Source organism: Somniosus microcephalus, chromosome 22 (genome assembly GCF_052327205.1).
Source record: "Somniosus microcephalus isolate GS21.2 chromosome 22, FLI_Smic_1.0, whole genome shotgun sequence".
NCBI classification, from domain to species: Eukaryota; Metazoa; Chordata; class Chondrichthyes; order Squaliformes; family Somniosidae; genus Somniosus; species Somniosus microcephalus.
In genome coordinates, this window is record NC_141008.1 from 65,379,863 (window position 1) to 65,393,255 (window position 13,393).

The 13,393-nt window shown below is 44.6% G+C and overlaps 1 protein-coding gene across 2 annotated transcripts in view; it reads left to right on the top strand.

Annotated features, from left to right (window-relative positions):
* ankrd13b (ankyrin repeat domain 13B) overlaps nt 1-13,393 on the top strand; it is a 459,259-nt gene that overhangs the window by 395,991 nt on the left and 49,875 nt on the right. For both annotated transcript variants that reach the window (XM_085964969.1, XM_085964970.1), the window contains 2 exons: nt 1,647-1,711; nt 8,332-8,462. In XM_085964969.1, the coding sequence (XP_085821095.1) occupies nt 1,647-1,711; nt 8,332-8,462 (196 nt within the window). The remainder of the gene's footprint in view (nt 1-1,646; nt 1,712-8,331; nt 8,463-13,393) is intronic.

The following is a 13,393-nucleotide window of genomic DNA, read 5'->3' on the forward strand; positions in this document are numbered from 1 at the left end:
GCACTGATGGAGCTTCCCCACCGCCCACCCCCAGCTTAACTAAGAACCTTCAGGAGAGGAGGGAAGAAATTGGGGGAGAAATCTAGCCCACTGATAACATACTACAGTTCAAAAGCAAGAATATCTGGTTAGATACTATTGATGATGATACCCTTTACAGATGGAAAAGGTGGACATTTTCTTCTGAATGTGGGTGCAGACTCCCCACATATTGAAAAATTAAACATAAATACATTTTACAACACTAGGTTTCTGCTCTACCTGATCATATCTATAAATATATTACAAATCTTCCTGTTATTACTTTTGTGTTAAATTTTTCCATTACAATTGTCTATGTCAACTTTTATAATGGAAAATGCCCATGTAAACTTGCCATGTAATTATACCCTCCAACCAGTAGGGTGGCACTGTAGCTCTTTAGTTTTGTATTCCTCAGGCTCTGCTGCAAAGAAACTCCTGTGCTCCAACCATCTCTACTTCACTGCTTCTCAAATTGCAACAAATTTTGATAGTTAACTATGATTAAGATAAAATGAAGGTAGTATATAAAACTAAGGACAGAATGTAGGACTTTAAAATGGGGACTAAATTACATCTGCTCACTCTGGCCCAATTATTCCCTGCCCTCTAACCCCACATCAGCTGGTCTTGACTCCCTATGTGTGAGGTCACAGGGGTTTAACTAATCATTAAAAAAAATGACAATTCAAATACATGCAGCTGAAATCATTACAATTCCCTATTCACATCCTTAATGTAATGCAATTTGCACAGCATTGCTTTATGGTCCAGTTAGTTACTGACACGTTCGCAACATCTCAGCCCTCACTTTGAAGGGGATTGTATGCAATCCAAGTCTGTACTTGTAAATATAACAGGGCTGTTGTTACTGTAGCTTTGATCCCTGGGACTGACGAGGTCTCTTCACGTGTCATCTCTAACCAGATGTGACTGAATATTTGGCAGATGGTAGCTTCCATCAGTTAAATTCATTCAAGCTAAACAAGCTATCATCTATAAACTGAGTAAAAGAATACATTATAAAAGTGACATTACTTCTGAAAGAATGTTAATGATGTAAAAATGAAGCGATTTGACAGTTGATAATCCCGTAGAGCATAAATTCATACTGAACGATTAGTCAATTGGACCGACCTTGAAGCTCATTATGATATGCAGCACAATAATCAGTTTGTGACTATGTTCATGTGCAGTTTAAGACATTGGACTTAGAACACCCCGAGTGATGGAGATTGGTGACAAACCATTCACCAGACAAAATTGGGGTGGGGATAATGATAAAATGAACAGATCATAAACCAGAAATACTAAGCTGAATGCGATAGTTTAATTAACAGGCAACCAAAAGTTGAAGACTTAGAGCATTGAGTCAAAATGTTCTGCACACATTTCTCCATGACAGTGTCATTCCAAGTAAGGTGGAAACAGAATTCCTCATTGATCATTTTTATGCTATTTTTTTTAATAGAAAATCTCATCAGAAGATTGCCTCTCAAAAGGACGAGTTAAATTCAAACTGTTTTAACTCGGCAGGTTTGCATGTTGAATGAAGAGATCAATCAATGTAAGCACACTGCCATAGAACCAACACAGTAGTGAAGAGCACTGCTTGTCTTTTGCAGGCAGTAAAACTCCTCTCCAGTCTTTCCTGGGCATTGCAGAGCAGCACGTTGGACCACACAATGGGGTTCGTATTGAAAACTTTGTTCTGTTACCTCAGCCTGAGCTTTTGTTATAGCTTACAGATCACATGGTATTAACTCGGACTCAAAATCTGCCTACAATCACAGAATATAACAAGCTGACCTTTTTTTTTTTAAGCACACAGTGTTTCAAAAGTATATTGTGTAGAAGGCGCTACTTAATCTGTCCTGCACAATAAACATGAATGCTGGAAAAATGCTATTTTTATACTGAGAAACCTCAATGAAGGGCTAAGGTGCACAGTGCAGGACACTACCAGAGTTTGAAAGAGTAGGGAAGAAGACAAGTAGTGATTAAGTGGTGCCGAGTTTGGGTTTGCATTTTGTTATGCACAGTAGTTTAGGACTGAACGTAACTTATAACTAGGACAAGGATGGCCAAAGAAGGGGAAGAATTTCTGTGTGGGGGTTCTCCTGATCATACCTTTAGTGGAAATTCCAAATAAGCAGCGTAAACAGCCACTTACGCTGTTTCTCGAAGGTTGCTGCTGATCATCCACCACATTTATGCTGGGAGATTAGGAGAACCCCCCCCCCCTGTAGGGGGGCATCCTTTACCTGGTTTACGGTAATTTACCTGGTCAGGCAGCCTTTTTGTTTCACAGACTGAGACCAATACCAATCAGCGGTTTCGAATCGCTAAACCCACCCTTCCAGTTCTGACTGGAGGAACTTATAATTAATGATATATTAAAAACGGACAATTGATCTGGATGTAAGGAAGTCAAACTTTATTAACTAAATAAACTACAGCACACGATCAATGTAATCACGGTAAAATTGCTTAGATAGGGGAGGAAAAACGGGCATAACGAGGGAAAACGACTAAAATGACAATTCTAACGAAATCCCACTTTACTCCCCACCCCTATGCCTATCCTAAGTTGCCTTGTGGAAGGTCAGAAAAATATATGCTCACCACTGCAATGCCAGCTCCGTGCCTCACGAGATCTTCACTGTTCCGAAGCAAAGAAACACCCCAGTGTTTTAAAAGTAAACTGCTGGTGTTTTTACTCCTTCAGACAGACTCCCACGCTGTAGAGAAAGGCACACGGAGGCAGGCCAGACAGCGAGAGATGCTTCTCAGAAGCTATCTTTATATACCCCAACTTTGGGGCCGAGATGTTCCCGCCCAAATCCAAGTTCATCTGGGCTAAAACAAAAGGGATCCAACGGCCCTATTGTCTGGGATGGGTTTCGAATAAAGCTTGGAGTAGTTTGAATGTGTCTTCATTCTGGGGCCGAAATGTTCCCGCCCACATCCAGAGTTTTCTGGGCTAACAAAAGGGATACAACTGACCCATTGTCTAGTAATGGGTGATTCAAACCCATTCATTCTTAAATTGTTCCTTTTCTTAGTCTAAAAATTCTCTTCATTGTGTGTGATGGGGTTTGAATGGAGTTGGATTACTATGTAAACAGAAACCGATTCTCTTGTGGTCACTCGAAACCGCAGCCTAAGTGAATAATCCTTTGTGTCAACATCCTTGTAAATAAACATCGATTGTCTCTGGAGGGAAGGGAAATTTCCCCTTTTGATTGACAGAATTTGACTGCCACTGCTTCACAGACACAAAAGCTGCTTCCTTTGTCCTTGGCCACACATTCCAATGGCCATTTTATCCCTGGGCAATTTACCAACCTCAAGAGTGCAATTTTTTAATAAAATGTACTGTCTTAAAGTGTGCGAAATTTTCCCACAAAGTTCCTCGATTCCGGTGTTGTCCATGCGCCGCCTAGCTCAATGCAGCCCCCCCTGCGATTCTGGGTATGTTTTAAAACATTGTCCAACCCAGAGGCAATTTAAATCATGCAAAGTCTTCGTCCACGATGTGGATTAATATTTCCCGATCTTCGGGGACTGAGGGGATTTTGCGAACCCCTACATTCCCCCCTTTGGATACTTCCAACTTGCTTGTAGTATCCACTTGAAGAAAGTGAGCAAAATTTCCTGACCCCCGACAAACAACCATCCCCTGTATTTACCTATAGCTACCTCTCACTGATCCCCTGACCCGTCTATTCCCCTCAAATCCGAGAAAGACCATGGTACGGTAGGCATCTACAGATACATCAGTTACAAGATGTTACAATAAGGGGTCTCATACCCCTGCACCACTTGTTACACTATAGCATATTACAAATGTTGCAATCTTGGTTGTACAATGTAATCAAAATGATTCCAAGCACAGAGAGGGTCCTATGCCTCTGCACCACTTGGAACTGTAAAACAAAATACAAAAATCTCCATTAAACATTTGAAACAAAATGCTGAAATAAACCCCGACCATCACATGCCAATGATGGGTCGCGAAATTCGAGTGGGCATTGCTCCTCCCACCCGGGCAGTAAATGTTCCTTCCACCCCCCGCCCCCCCTTTAATGGTCTTAAACTTTTAAGACATACAGAATGGATCTTACAGAACAGTCTGATCCGCCAGCCCCGAGCCGTTCCCTTGTCCCTTTGTGGAGGCGGGGTACCCCTCATGTTTCACAGACCGAGACTGGGGAGTATGGGATCGCGACTCCCAGTCCCTCCCCCTCCCGTCTTCCCTCGACTGGCTGCAGAAAATGATGGGTGCCTGTGTGGCGGCTCTCACTGGCCCCACACTCAAACTTGGATCCCAGGTCCGGCCACCCACTCATCCTCCCCAGCCACACTTACACTCTAACCTTGCCCGTGGGCCCCGGGTGAGTTCCTCCCTTCCCCGAACGCACCCACGCGACTCTTGGGACTCCCCCTCCCCTTTACAATCTTTCCCGGGCCATCACCACCCACTCCCGGGGAACGCGTCCCTATCTGACAAGGCGCCCGCGCTTCCCCACCATGACTCCTCAATAGCGAGGTCTCCCGCAAGTGAAATTCGGTCAGGATAGTGCTGGGTTGGGGCCGTGTCCCACCCAGCTGGGGCCATCTCTTCCACGTAGGATGAGTTCTGGGAGGGATGGCTCCCCTCCTGGCGCCATTCTTTCTTGTATTGAGCGCCAGGTTTAACCTCGTGGACCTTACCCTTTTGCTGGGGAGTCCCACTATTCCTACCATTCCTATATGCTACCGTGAGCTGCCGGATTACAGTCTCTTTGGTTGCTAGGGGGTCTCGGTGGGGGTCTTGGTGGCCAAACCAAGTATCAGCCTTTGCTTTTATCTGGGGCAGGCAATTGGACACCAGGCAACGAAGCCATTGGGTCCGCTGCTGCTGGTTCAGTTGTGCCCTATTTTGTCACCCTGTACATGCGCTGTTGTAGACTGGCCACAGCCTGTCTGCAAATGCCTGTGGGGTCTCCCCTTCCTTCTGCAGTGTTTTCCCTATGCGATCGAACGGATTGCCATCGTTCACACCCATGGCTTCCAGTATTTCCTCCTTTAGGTCCTCAAAACCCTTCTGCCCTCTCTTAGCCTCATCTGAAAGGGTCTGATAGAGCTTGCTATCTACAGAGAAAAGCAACATTTTTGCTTTCTCTTCGTCATCACAGCCGTTAACACAGGCTGCCTGTTCTGTCCCTTGGAAGTGCACTGAGGGGTCTCCCTTTTCGGAGAGCAGGGAAATATGTTTCACCAGGCCTCTGAGCTGTGGGGTCTCATAGGGTACCAGATAGGTATGCTGAACAGCCCCTGGGTCATTATCATTCATGGGAGGACCGTACCTCCATTGTCGGAGGAGGTACACTGGTCCTGGTCCCCGCCTGCCTAGCGGGACCTGCTGGCATTCTCCTACCACCCCATTGTCCATCCCTTCTTGCTGCCAGAGCTCCTCAAAACTCGGAGCTGTGGGCTGCGGTCTTGGGATCTCTAATTCCCTGGCCAGCTCTTCCCTGGGTGTTGCCTGTGGGGCGGTTTGGTTTGGGCGGCTGGTACTGTCCGACGGACTTCCCTTCGGACTTACGAGACATACCATCCCTTTAGTCCTTAATAACTCCATACCCAAACTCTCTATCTTTATGTTACATGGGGTATGATCTGCTCCACTAAACCTTTGGTCACAGGCCAGCTTATAAGCTGCCTTTACCTCCCTAACCATTTCCTCCTGCTCTGTTACTTCTGAGGTGAGGCGGGCATTCTCTTCCCGCAGTCTCATCTTGTTACTCTTAGCTTCTGTAATTTGGCACTTTAGGAACTCTTTCTTGTGCCTCACATGGCTTTTGCCCTCGCTAGCTTCTTTGGTGAGGTGTGCGTTTTCCTCCTGTAGCCTCATCTCACTGTCCCTAGCCTCTGTGACATCCTGCACAAGGCACTCTATCTCTGCCTGGCATTTCATGACCTCTAGTGTGAGGCATGCATTTTCTTCCCGCACCCTCATCCCACTATCTCTGGCCTCATTCACCTCTCTTATGAGGCGTTCTACCTCCGCCTGGCATTTTTCAAACTCTGGCTCCCGATTCTTGGCCTATGTAACCTCCTTCCACACCCTTATCTCACCCTTCTTAACCCAGCCACCTATACCATAATAGGTCAGCTTACATGCTGCCGCTAACTTCTGCAGGGCTACCCACAGACTGAAAGCAAGAAAAGCAATAGCTGATGCTTTCTCCAGATCCAGACCACTCATCATATCAAAAACTGCCTCCAGTCCTGCCGCGGTCGTCAATTTGTAGGGGGGCCTCCTTTACCGGATTTACGGTAATTTACCTTCCTTTACCTGGTTTACGGTAATTTACCTGGTCAGGCAGCCTTTTGTTCCACAGACTGAGACCAATACCAATCAGCGGTTTCAAATCGCTAAACCCACCCTTCCAGTTCTGACTGGAGGAACTTATAATTAATGATATATTAAAAATGGACAAATGATCTGGATGTAAGAAAGTCAAACTTTATTAAACTAAAGAACTACACCACGATTAAAGTAATCACTATAAAATTGCTTAAATAGGGGAGGGAAAAACGGACACAACGAGGAAAACGACTAAAATAACAATTCTTAACGAAATTCCCACTTTACTCCCCACCCCTACGCCTATCCTAAGTTGCCTTGTGGAAGGTCAGAAAAATATATGCTCACCACTTGCAATGCTAGCTCCGTACCCTACGAGATCTTCACTGTCCCGAAGTAAAGAAACACCCCAGTGTTTTAAAAGTAAACTGCTGGTGTTTTAACTTCTTCAGACAGACTTCCACGCTGTAGAGAAAGGCACACGGAGGCAGGCCAGAGAGAGAGAGATGCTTCTCAGAAGCTATCTTTATATACCCCAATTTTGGGGCTGAGATGATCCCGCCCCAATCCAAGTTCATCTAGCTAAAACAAAAGGGATCCAACTGCCCTATTGTCTGGGATGGGTTTTGAATAAAGCTTGGAGTAGTTTGAATGTGTCTTCATTCTGGGGCCAAAATGTTCCCACCCACATCTGGAGTTTTCTGGGCTAACAAAAGGGATACAACTGCCCCATTGTCGAGTAATGGGTGATTCAAACCCATTCATTCTTAAACTGTTCCTTCCTCAGTTTGAGTGTCTTTTTCAAATGTCTGTGCTGAGCCTTCGAACCATCTCCATTCACCCTGATGGGTTTTGAATGGGGCTGTATTACTATGTAAACAGAAACCCATTCATTGTGGTCAGTCGAAACCGCAGCCTAAGTGGATAATCCTTTGTGTCAACATTCAGCAGTTTCTGTAAACAAACATCTTGTCTCTGGAGGGAGGGGAAACTCCCCTTTTGATTGACAGAATTTGACTGCCACTGCTTCACAGACACAAAAGCTGCTTCCTTTGTCCTTGGCCACACATTCCAACGGCCATTTTATCCCTGGGCAATTTACCAACCTCAAGAGTGCAATTTTTTAATAAAATGTGCTGTCTTAAAATGTGCGAATTTTCCCACAAAGTTCCTCGATTCCGGTGTTGTCCACGTGCCGCCCAGCTCAACGCAGCCCCCCCTGCGATTCTGGGTATGTTTTAAAACATTGTCCAACCCAGAGGCAATTTAAAATCACACAAAGTCTTCGTCCACGATGTGGATTAATATTTCCCGATCTTCGGGGACTGAGGGTATTTTGCGAACCCCTACACCCCGTGAAAATTCTACTCCCTAGTCCTGATTATTGGGCCCAATTCACCAAACTTTTACTGGCCGGCGAAAAGGTAAATTTCTGCATTTGTAGAAAACAGCATCCAGTGGATCAGAAAAGTCATAGTGAGTTGAGCCCTCAGTCTAGAAAAGATCTTTCTGCACTCCAGCTTGCATTAGAATATATGAAGGGCCGTTGGTTTATACTGTTTGAATACGTTAAAATTCTGTTTCTATTACAGGGGTTTCAAGGATTTGCACTGGAGTTGTGGGTGTCGCATTCTGTGATTCTGCCCATTTATACTGAGAGCCATTGGTTCACAGTACCTGACTAAGTCACATTCTGTTTGTGTTACATGGTGGGACTCCAGGATTTTCACCGGTGTTTTAGGGGTTACATTCCGTGATTCTGTCCATCTTTCCGTGAAAACTGCGAATCAGTGGCCCTCTACATCGATCTGATGGTACTTCAGATTGATCGATAGCTCGGTCTTGCTGAAGTGCGGTATCGTGAACTGCTGTTTCAATTGGTGTTAAATCCAATCCTCCTGCAAAATATGCTTAGAACTGCTGTAACTTAGTTTGTTAACATTTTTGTGATCTAGGCCTTCATTACTCAGACATTCAGCAATACCAACCCAACATCTATTACTCCAGAGGAGTACTTCAACCTGAACTTTGAGCTGGGAAACCGAGATATTGGACGCCCCATGGAGCTCACCACAAAAACACAGAAGTAAGCGGAAAACCTCTTCCATTGTATGTAATTGCGAATAGCATATGATGTAATTTCCTGTATCCTGCTCTGGTAACAACGCAACAAATACATAACAAGGGCTCTGATTCCCTTTTGTAAATGTCACAGCATACAGCACTGAAATACTGTGCTCTTCTTACAACAGAACAAACAGAAGTTGTGATCTCCGATTCGAGCTAATAGGCAGAGGAGTTACATCTACTCTCGGAGTAGCGACGAGGTTTATAAAGAGCTCAGCAGCAACAACTTGCATTTATATAGCACCTTTAACATAGGAAAACATCCCTGGGTGCTTCATAGGAGCTTATTTTCAAAAGGCCTTTGATAAAATGCCACACGGCAGGCTCATGACATAGAAACATAGAAGATAGGAGCAGGAGTAGGCCATTCGGCCCCTCGAGCCTGCTCCACCATTTAATGAGATCATGGCTGATCATCCAAATTCAGTACCCTGTCCCTGCTTTCTCCCCATATCCCTTGATCCCTTTAGCCTTAAGAAATATATCTAACTCCTTCTTGAATATATTTAATGAATTGGCCTCAACTGCCTTCTGTGGTAGAGAATTCCACAGGTTCGCCACTCTCTGGGTGAAGAAATTTCTCCTCATCTCAGTCTGCAATGGCTTATCCCTTATCCTTAGACTATGACCCCTGGTTCTGGACTCCCCCGTCATCAGGAACAGCCTTCCTGCATCTAGTCTGTCTAGTCCTGTTAGAATTTTATAAGTTTCAATGAGATCCCCTCTCATTCTTCTAAACTTCAGCGAGTATAAGCCCAATCGACCCAATCTCTCCTCATACATCATTCCTGCCATCCCAGGAATGACCCATGACAAAGGTGGAGTAAGGGGACAAATAGCTTAATGGATAGCAAATTTACTAAAAAAAAATAGAAAGCCGAGAGCAGGAGTAAAAGGGAGTTATTCAGATTGGTGGAAGGTAGAAAGTGGTGTTCCACAAGGATCGGTACTCGGACCACTGTTAATCTATATTAATGATTTGGACTTAGGAACAAGTAACTCAATATCGATATTTGCAGATGATACCAAACTGGGGGGTTGTAGCTAACACTGAGGAAGAATACAATGTAATACAAGACGACATAAGAAAACTTGCAGACTGGGCAGTTAATTGGCAAATGAACATTAACAGAAATGTGAGGTGATGCACTTTTGTGGGAAAAATAGAAACATCACCCACACCTTAAAAAATAAGAAACTGAATGGGGTAGAAGAGCAAAGGGATCTAGGGATACAGGTGAAGAAATCATTAAAAGCTACACCGCAGGTCAGCAAAGCAATTAAAAATGCTAACAAAGCACTGTGATTTATTTCTATGGGTATAGAATTCAAAAGTAGTGAAGTTATGTTAAACTTATACTGTTCAGGTTGCACTTACAGTACTGTGCACAGTTCTAGTCTCCATACTATACTCAGAGAGTGGTTAGAATGTGGAACTCGCTACCAGAGAAGTAATTGAGGCAAATAGCTTAGATGCTTTCAAAAGGAAACTAGACGAGTACATGACAGAGAGGCTGAGATGAGGTAAATGGAATGGGAGGAGACTCGTGAGGAGTATAAGCACCAGCATAGACTAGCTGGGCCGAATGGCCTGTTTCTGTGCAGTATATTCTATGTAATCGGACAAAAATTGACACTGAGCCAAAGAAGGAGACATTAGACGGAGTGACAAAAAGCTTGGTGAAAGAGCTTAGGGCCTAGACGGCTGAGGGCACGGCCGCAAATGGTGGTGCCAAGGGAGTGGGAGAACCACAAGAAGCAAAAATTGGGGGAATGCAGAGTTCTCGGATGGTTGTAGGGCTGGAGGAAGTTACAGAGATAGGGAGTGGCGAGGCCATGAAGGGATTTCAACACGAGAATTATAAATTGGAGGTATTGGGGGTCCTGGAGCAAATGTAGGTCAGCAAGCACAGAAGTGATGGGCGAGTGGGACTTGGTGAGGGTTAGGATATGGGCAGCAGTGTTTGGGTTAGCTTGAAGTTTGTAGTCGAGTTTGGAGGTGAGAAATGCATGGTTCAGGGTTTCGGTAGCAGATGGGCTGAGGCAGGGGCGGAGACAAGCGATATTACAAAGGGTTAGTAGGCAGTCTCAAGCTCTGTTCTCATGGTTTAGGACATTATCAGAACCATAGGAATAGAGTGCAGCTTTGTAACTCATTTCTAGGCAATGTTAGATCTAGGATTCCAAGGCTAGTGGGTCCATTTAAACACTCATGAGCAAATATTGGATTTAATGAGTCAAAATGGAGAAAAAGGTTACTTCTACGTAATGATCTTCTATGTATACATGTTGTATCAGAATTAAGGCTTCCATAATGGCTCAGTTGGTAAAAGGAATGTGCAAAAAAAGGAGGTAGAGAAAAGGTGGGGAATTATAGACCGGTAAGCCTGACATCGGTAGTGGGGAAAATGCTAGAATCTATTATAAAAGATGTAATAGCAGAGCACTTGGTAAGCAGTGACAGGATCAGACAAAGTCAACATGGATTTACAAAAGGTAAATCATGCTTGACTAATCTACTGTAATTTTTTGAGGATGTAACTGGTAAAATAGATAAGGGAGAACCAGTGGATGTGGTGTATTTGGACTTTCAGAAGGCTTTCGATAAGGTCCCACGTAAGAGGTTAGCGTGCAAAATTAAGGCACATGGGATTGGGGGCAAGGTATTGACTTGGATAGAGAACTGGTTGGCGGACAGAAAGCAAAGAGTTGGAATAAACGGGTCATTTTCCGAGTGGCAGGCAGTGACTAGTGGGGTACCGCAAGGATCGGTCCTAGGACCCCAGCTGTTCACAATATATATTAATGATCTGGATGAGGGAATTGGATGTAATATCTCCAAATTTGCAGATGACACAAAGCTGGGTGGGAGGGTAAGCTGTGAGGAGGATGTCGTGAAACTCCAGTACGATTTGGACAAATTGGGTGATTGGGCAGAAACATGGCAAATGCACTATAATGTGGATAAATGTGAGGTTATCCACTTTGGTGGCAAAAACAGGAAGGCAGATTATTATTTGAATGGCAATAGATTGGGAGAAGGGGAAGTGCAAAGAGACCTGGGTGTTCTTGTGCACCAGTCGCTGAAGGTAAGCATGCAGGTGCAGCAGGCGGTTAAGAAGGCAAATGGTATGTTGGCCTTCGTAGCAAGAGGGTTCGAGTACAGGAACAAGGATGTCTTGCTACAGTTGTACAGGGCCTTGGTGAGACCGCACCTTGAGTATTGTGTGCAGTTTTGTTCGCCTTACCTGAGGAAGGACGTTCTTGCCATGGAAGGAGTGCAGCGAAGATTCACCAGGCTGATACCTGGGATGGCAGGAATGACGTATGAGGAGAGATTGTGTCGATTGGGCTTATACTCACTGGAGTTTAGAAGATTGAGAGGGGATCTCATCGAAACCTATAAAATTCTGTCAGGCCTGGACAGACTAGATGCAGGAAGGATGTTTATGATGGCCGGGGAGTCCAGAACCAGGGGTCATAGTCTAAGGATAAGGGGTGAGCCATTTAGGACTGAAATGACGAGGAATTTCTTCACCCAGAGAGTGGTGAACCTGTGGAATTCTCTGCCACAGAGGGTGGTGGAGGCTAGTTCATTAAATATATTCAAAAAAGAGTTGGATATATTTCTTAAGGCTAAAGGGATCAAGGGATATGGGGAGAAGGCAGGGACAGGGTACTGAATTTGGATGATCAGCCATGATCTCGTTGGGTGGCGGAGCAGGCTCGAGGGGCCGAATGGCCTACTCCTGCTCCTATCTTCTATGTTTCTATGAAGACCAGGAGTTCCTAGGTTTAATTCCTGAGGTGGCTGATCTCAACCCATATGGCCAGCAGGAACACTTTAATTATCCTCACCATCCCAGGGTTAGGGAAAGATACATTTATCAGGCTCTTGGTCTTGATTTTGAAGGGGGTGTGGAAGTGTAGTAGTTATGTTACTGAACTAGTAATCCAGAGAATGAGAGTTCAAATCCCACCATGCAGTTTGAAAACTTGAATTCAGTTCAAAAACATGAAATAAAAAGCTGATATCAGTTAAAGTGACCGTGAAGCTGTCGGATTGTTGTAAAAACCCAACGGATTCACTAATATCCTTTAAGGAAGGAAACCTGCCGTCCTTACCCGGTCTGGCCTGTTTGTGACTCCAGTTCCACACCAGCCCTCTGAAGTGGCCTAGCAAGCCACTCAGTTGTATCAAACCCTTGGGCAACTATGGATGGGCAATAAATGCTGGCCTTGCCAGTGACACTCACATCCTGACAATGAATAATGAACAGTGTGGACATCATACAAACCCAGAATGGGACTCAGCTGTCATACCCCTCCCCCCCGCCCCAGCCCCGCCCCACAGCCTACAAGCACTGATTTTTGTCCACAAATGAAGAATAATCTGTTGGATATGGTGCTGGATTATAACCAGCACTCGTGGAACTTTACCCTGACAAAAGTCAACAGCTTCAGGAAAGGAAGTGGGGAGAAAGTTGACAAAACAAAATTTTACGTGTAGGATTGTGCGGCAGCATGCCGTTTTCACACTTGAGGTAAAGAGTTAATTTAATATTAAAAGCTAAATAGCAAACCCCCCCTTTGTCCAGTTAGCTATGTCTATTATGCTTTCTAATATATGATATAGCATTAACTATCTGTCATGAATTTTAGCATTCATGTAGAAATGACTCATGAGATAACACTGGGTGGCCAGCTGGTGGCGCCGTCCAAGGAAAGTATAAATACTCGGGCGTGGGCCCAGCTTGCTCAGGACGTTTTTGTAACCAGGAACTAGTGATGTAACTAGAAACTCATGGTTGTGAAACAGTTGATTAAAGCCTTGTTTTATACGCAAACCAAGTGCTTAGTAGTTTTCTTACATCACTATCTATGCTAGTG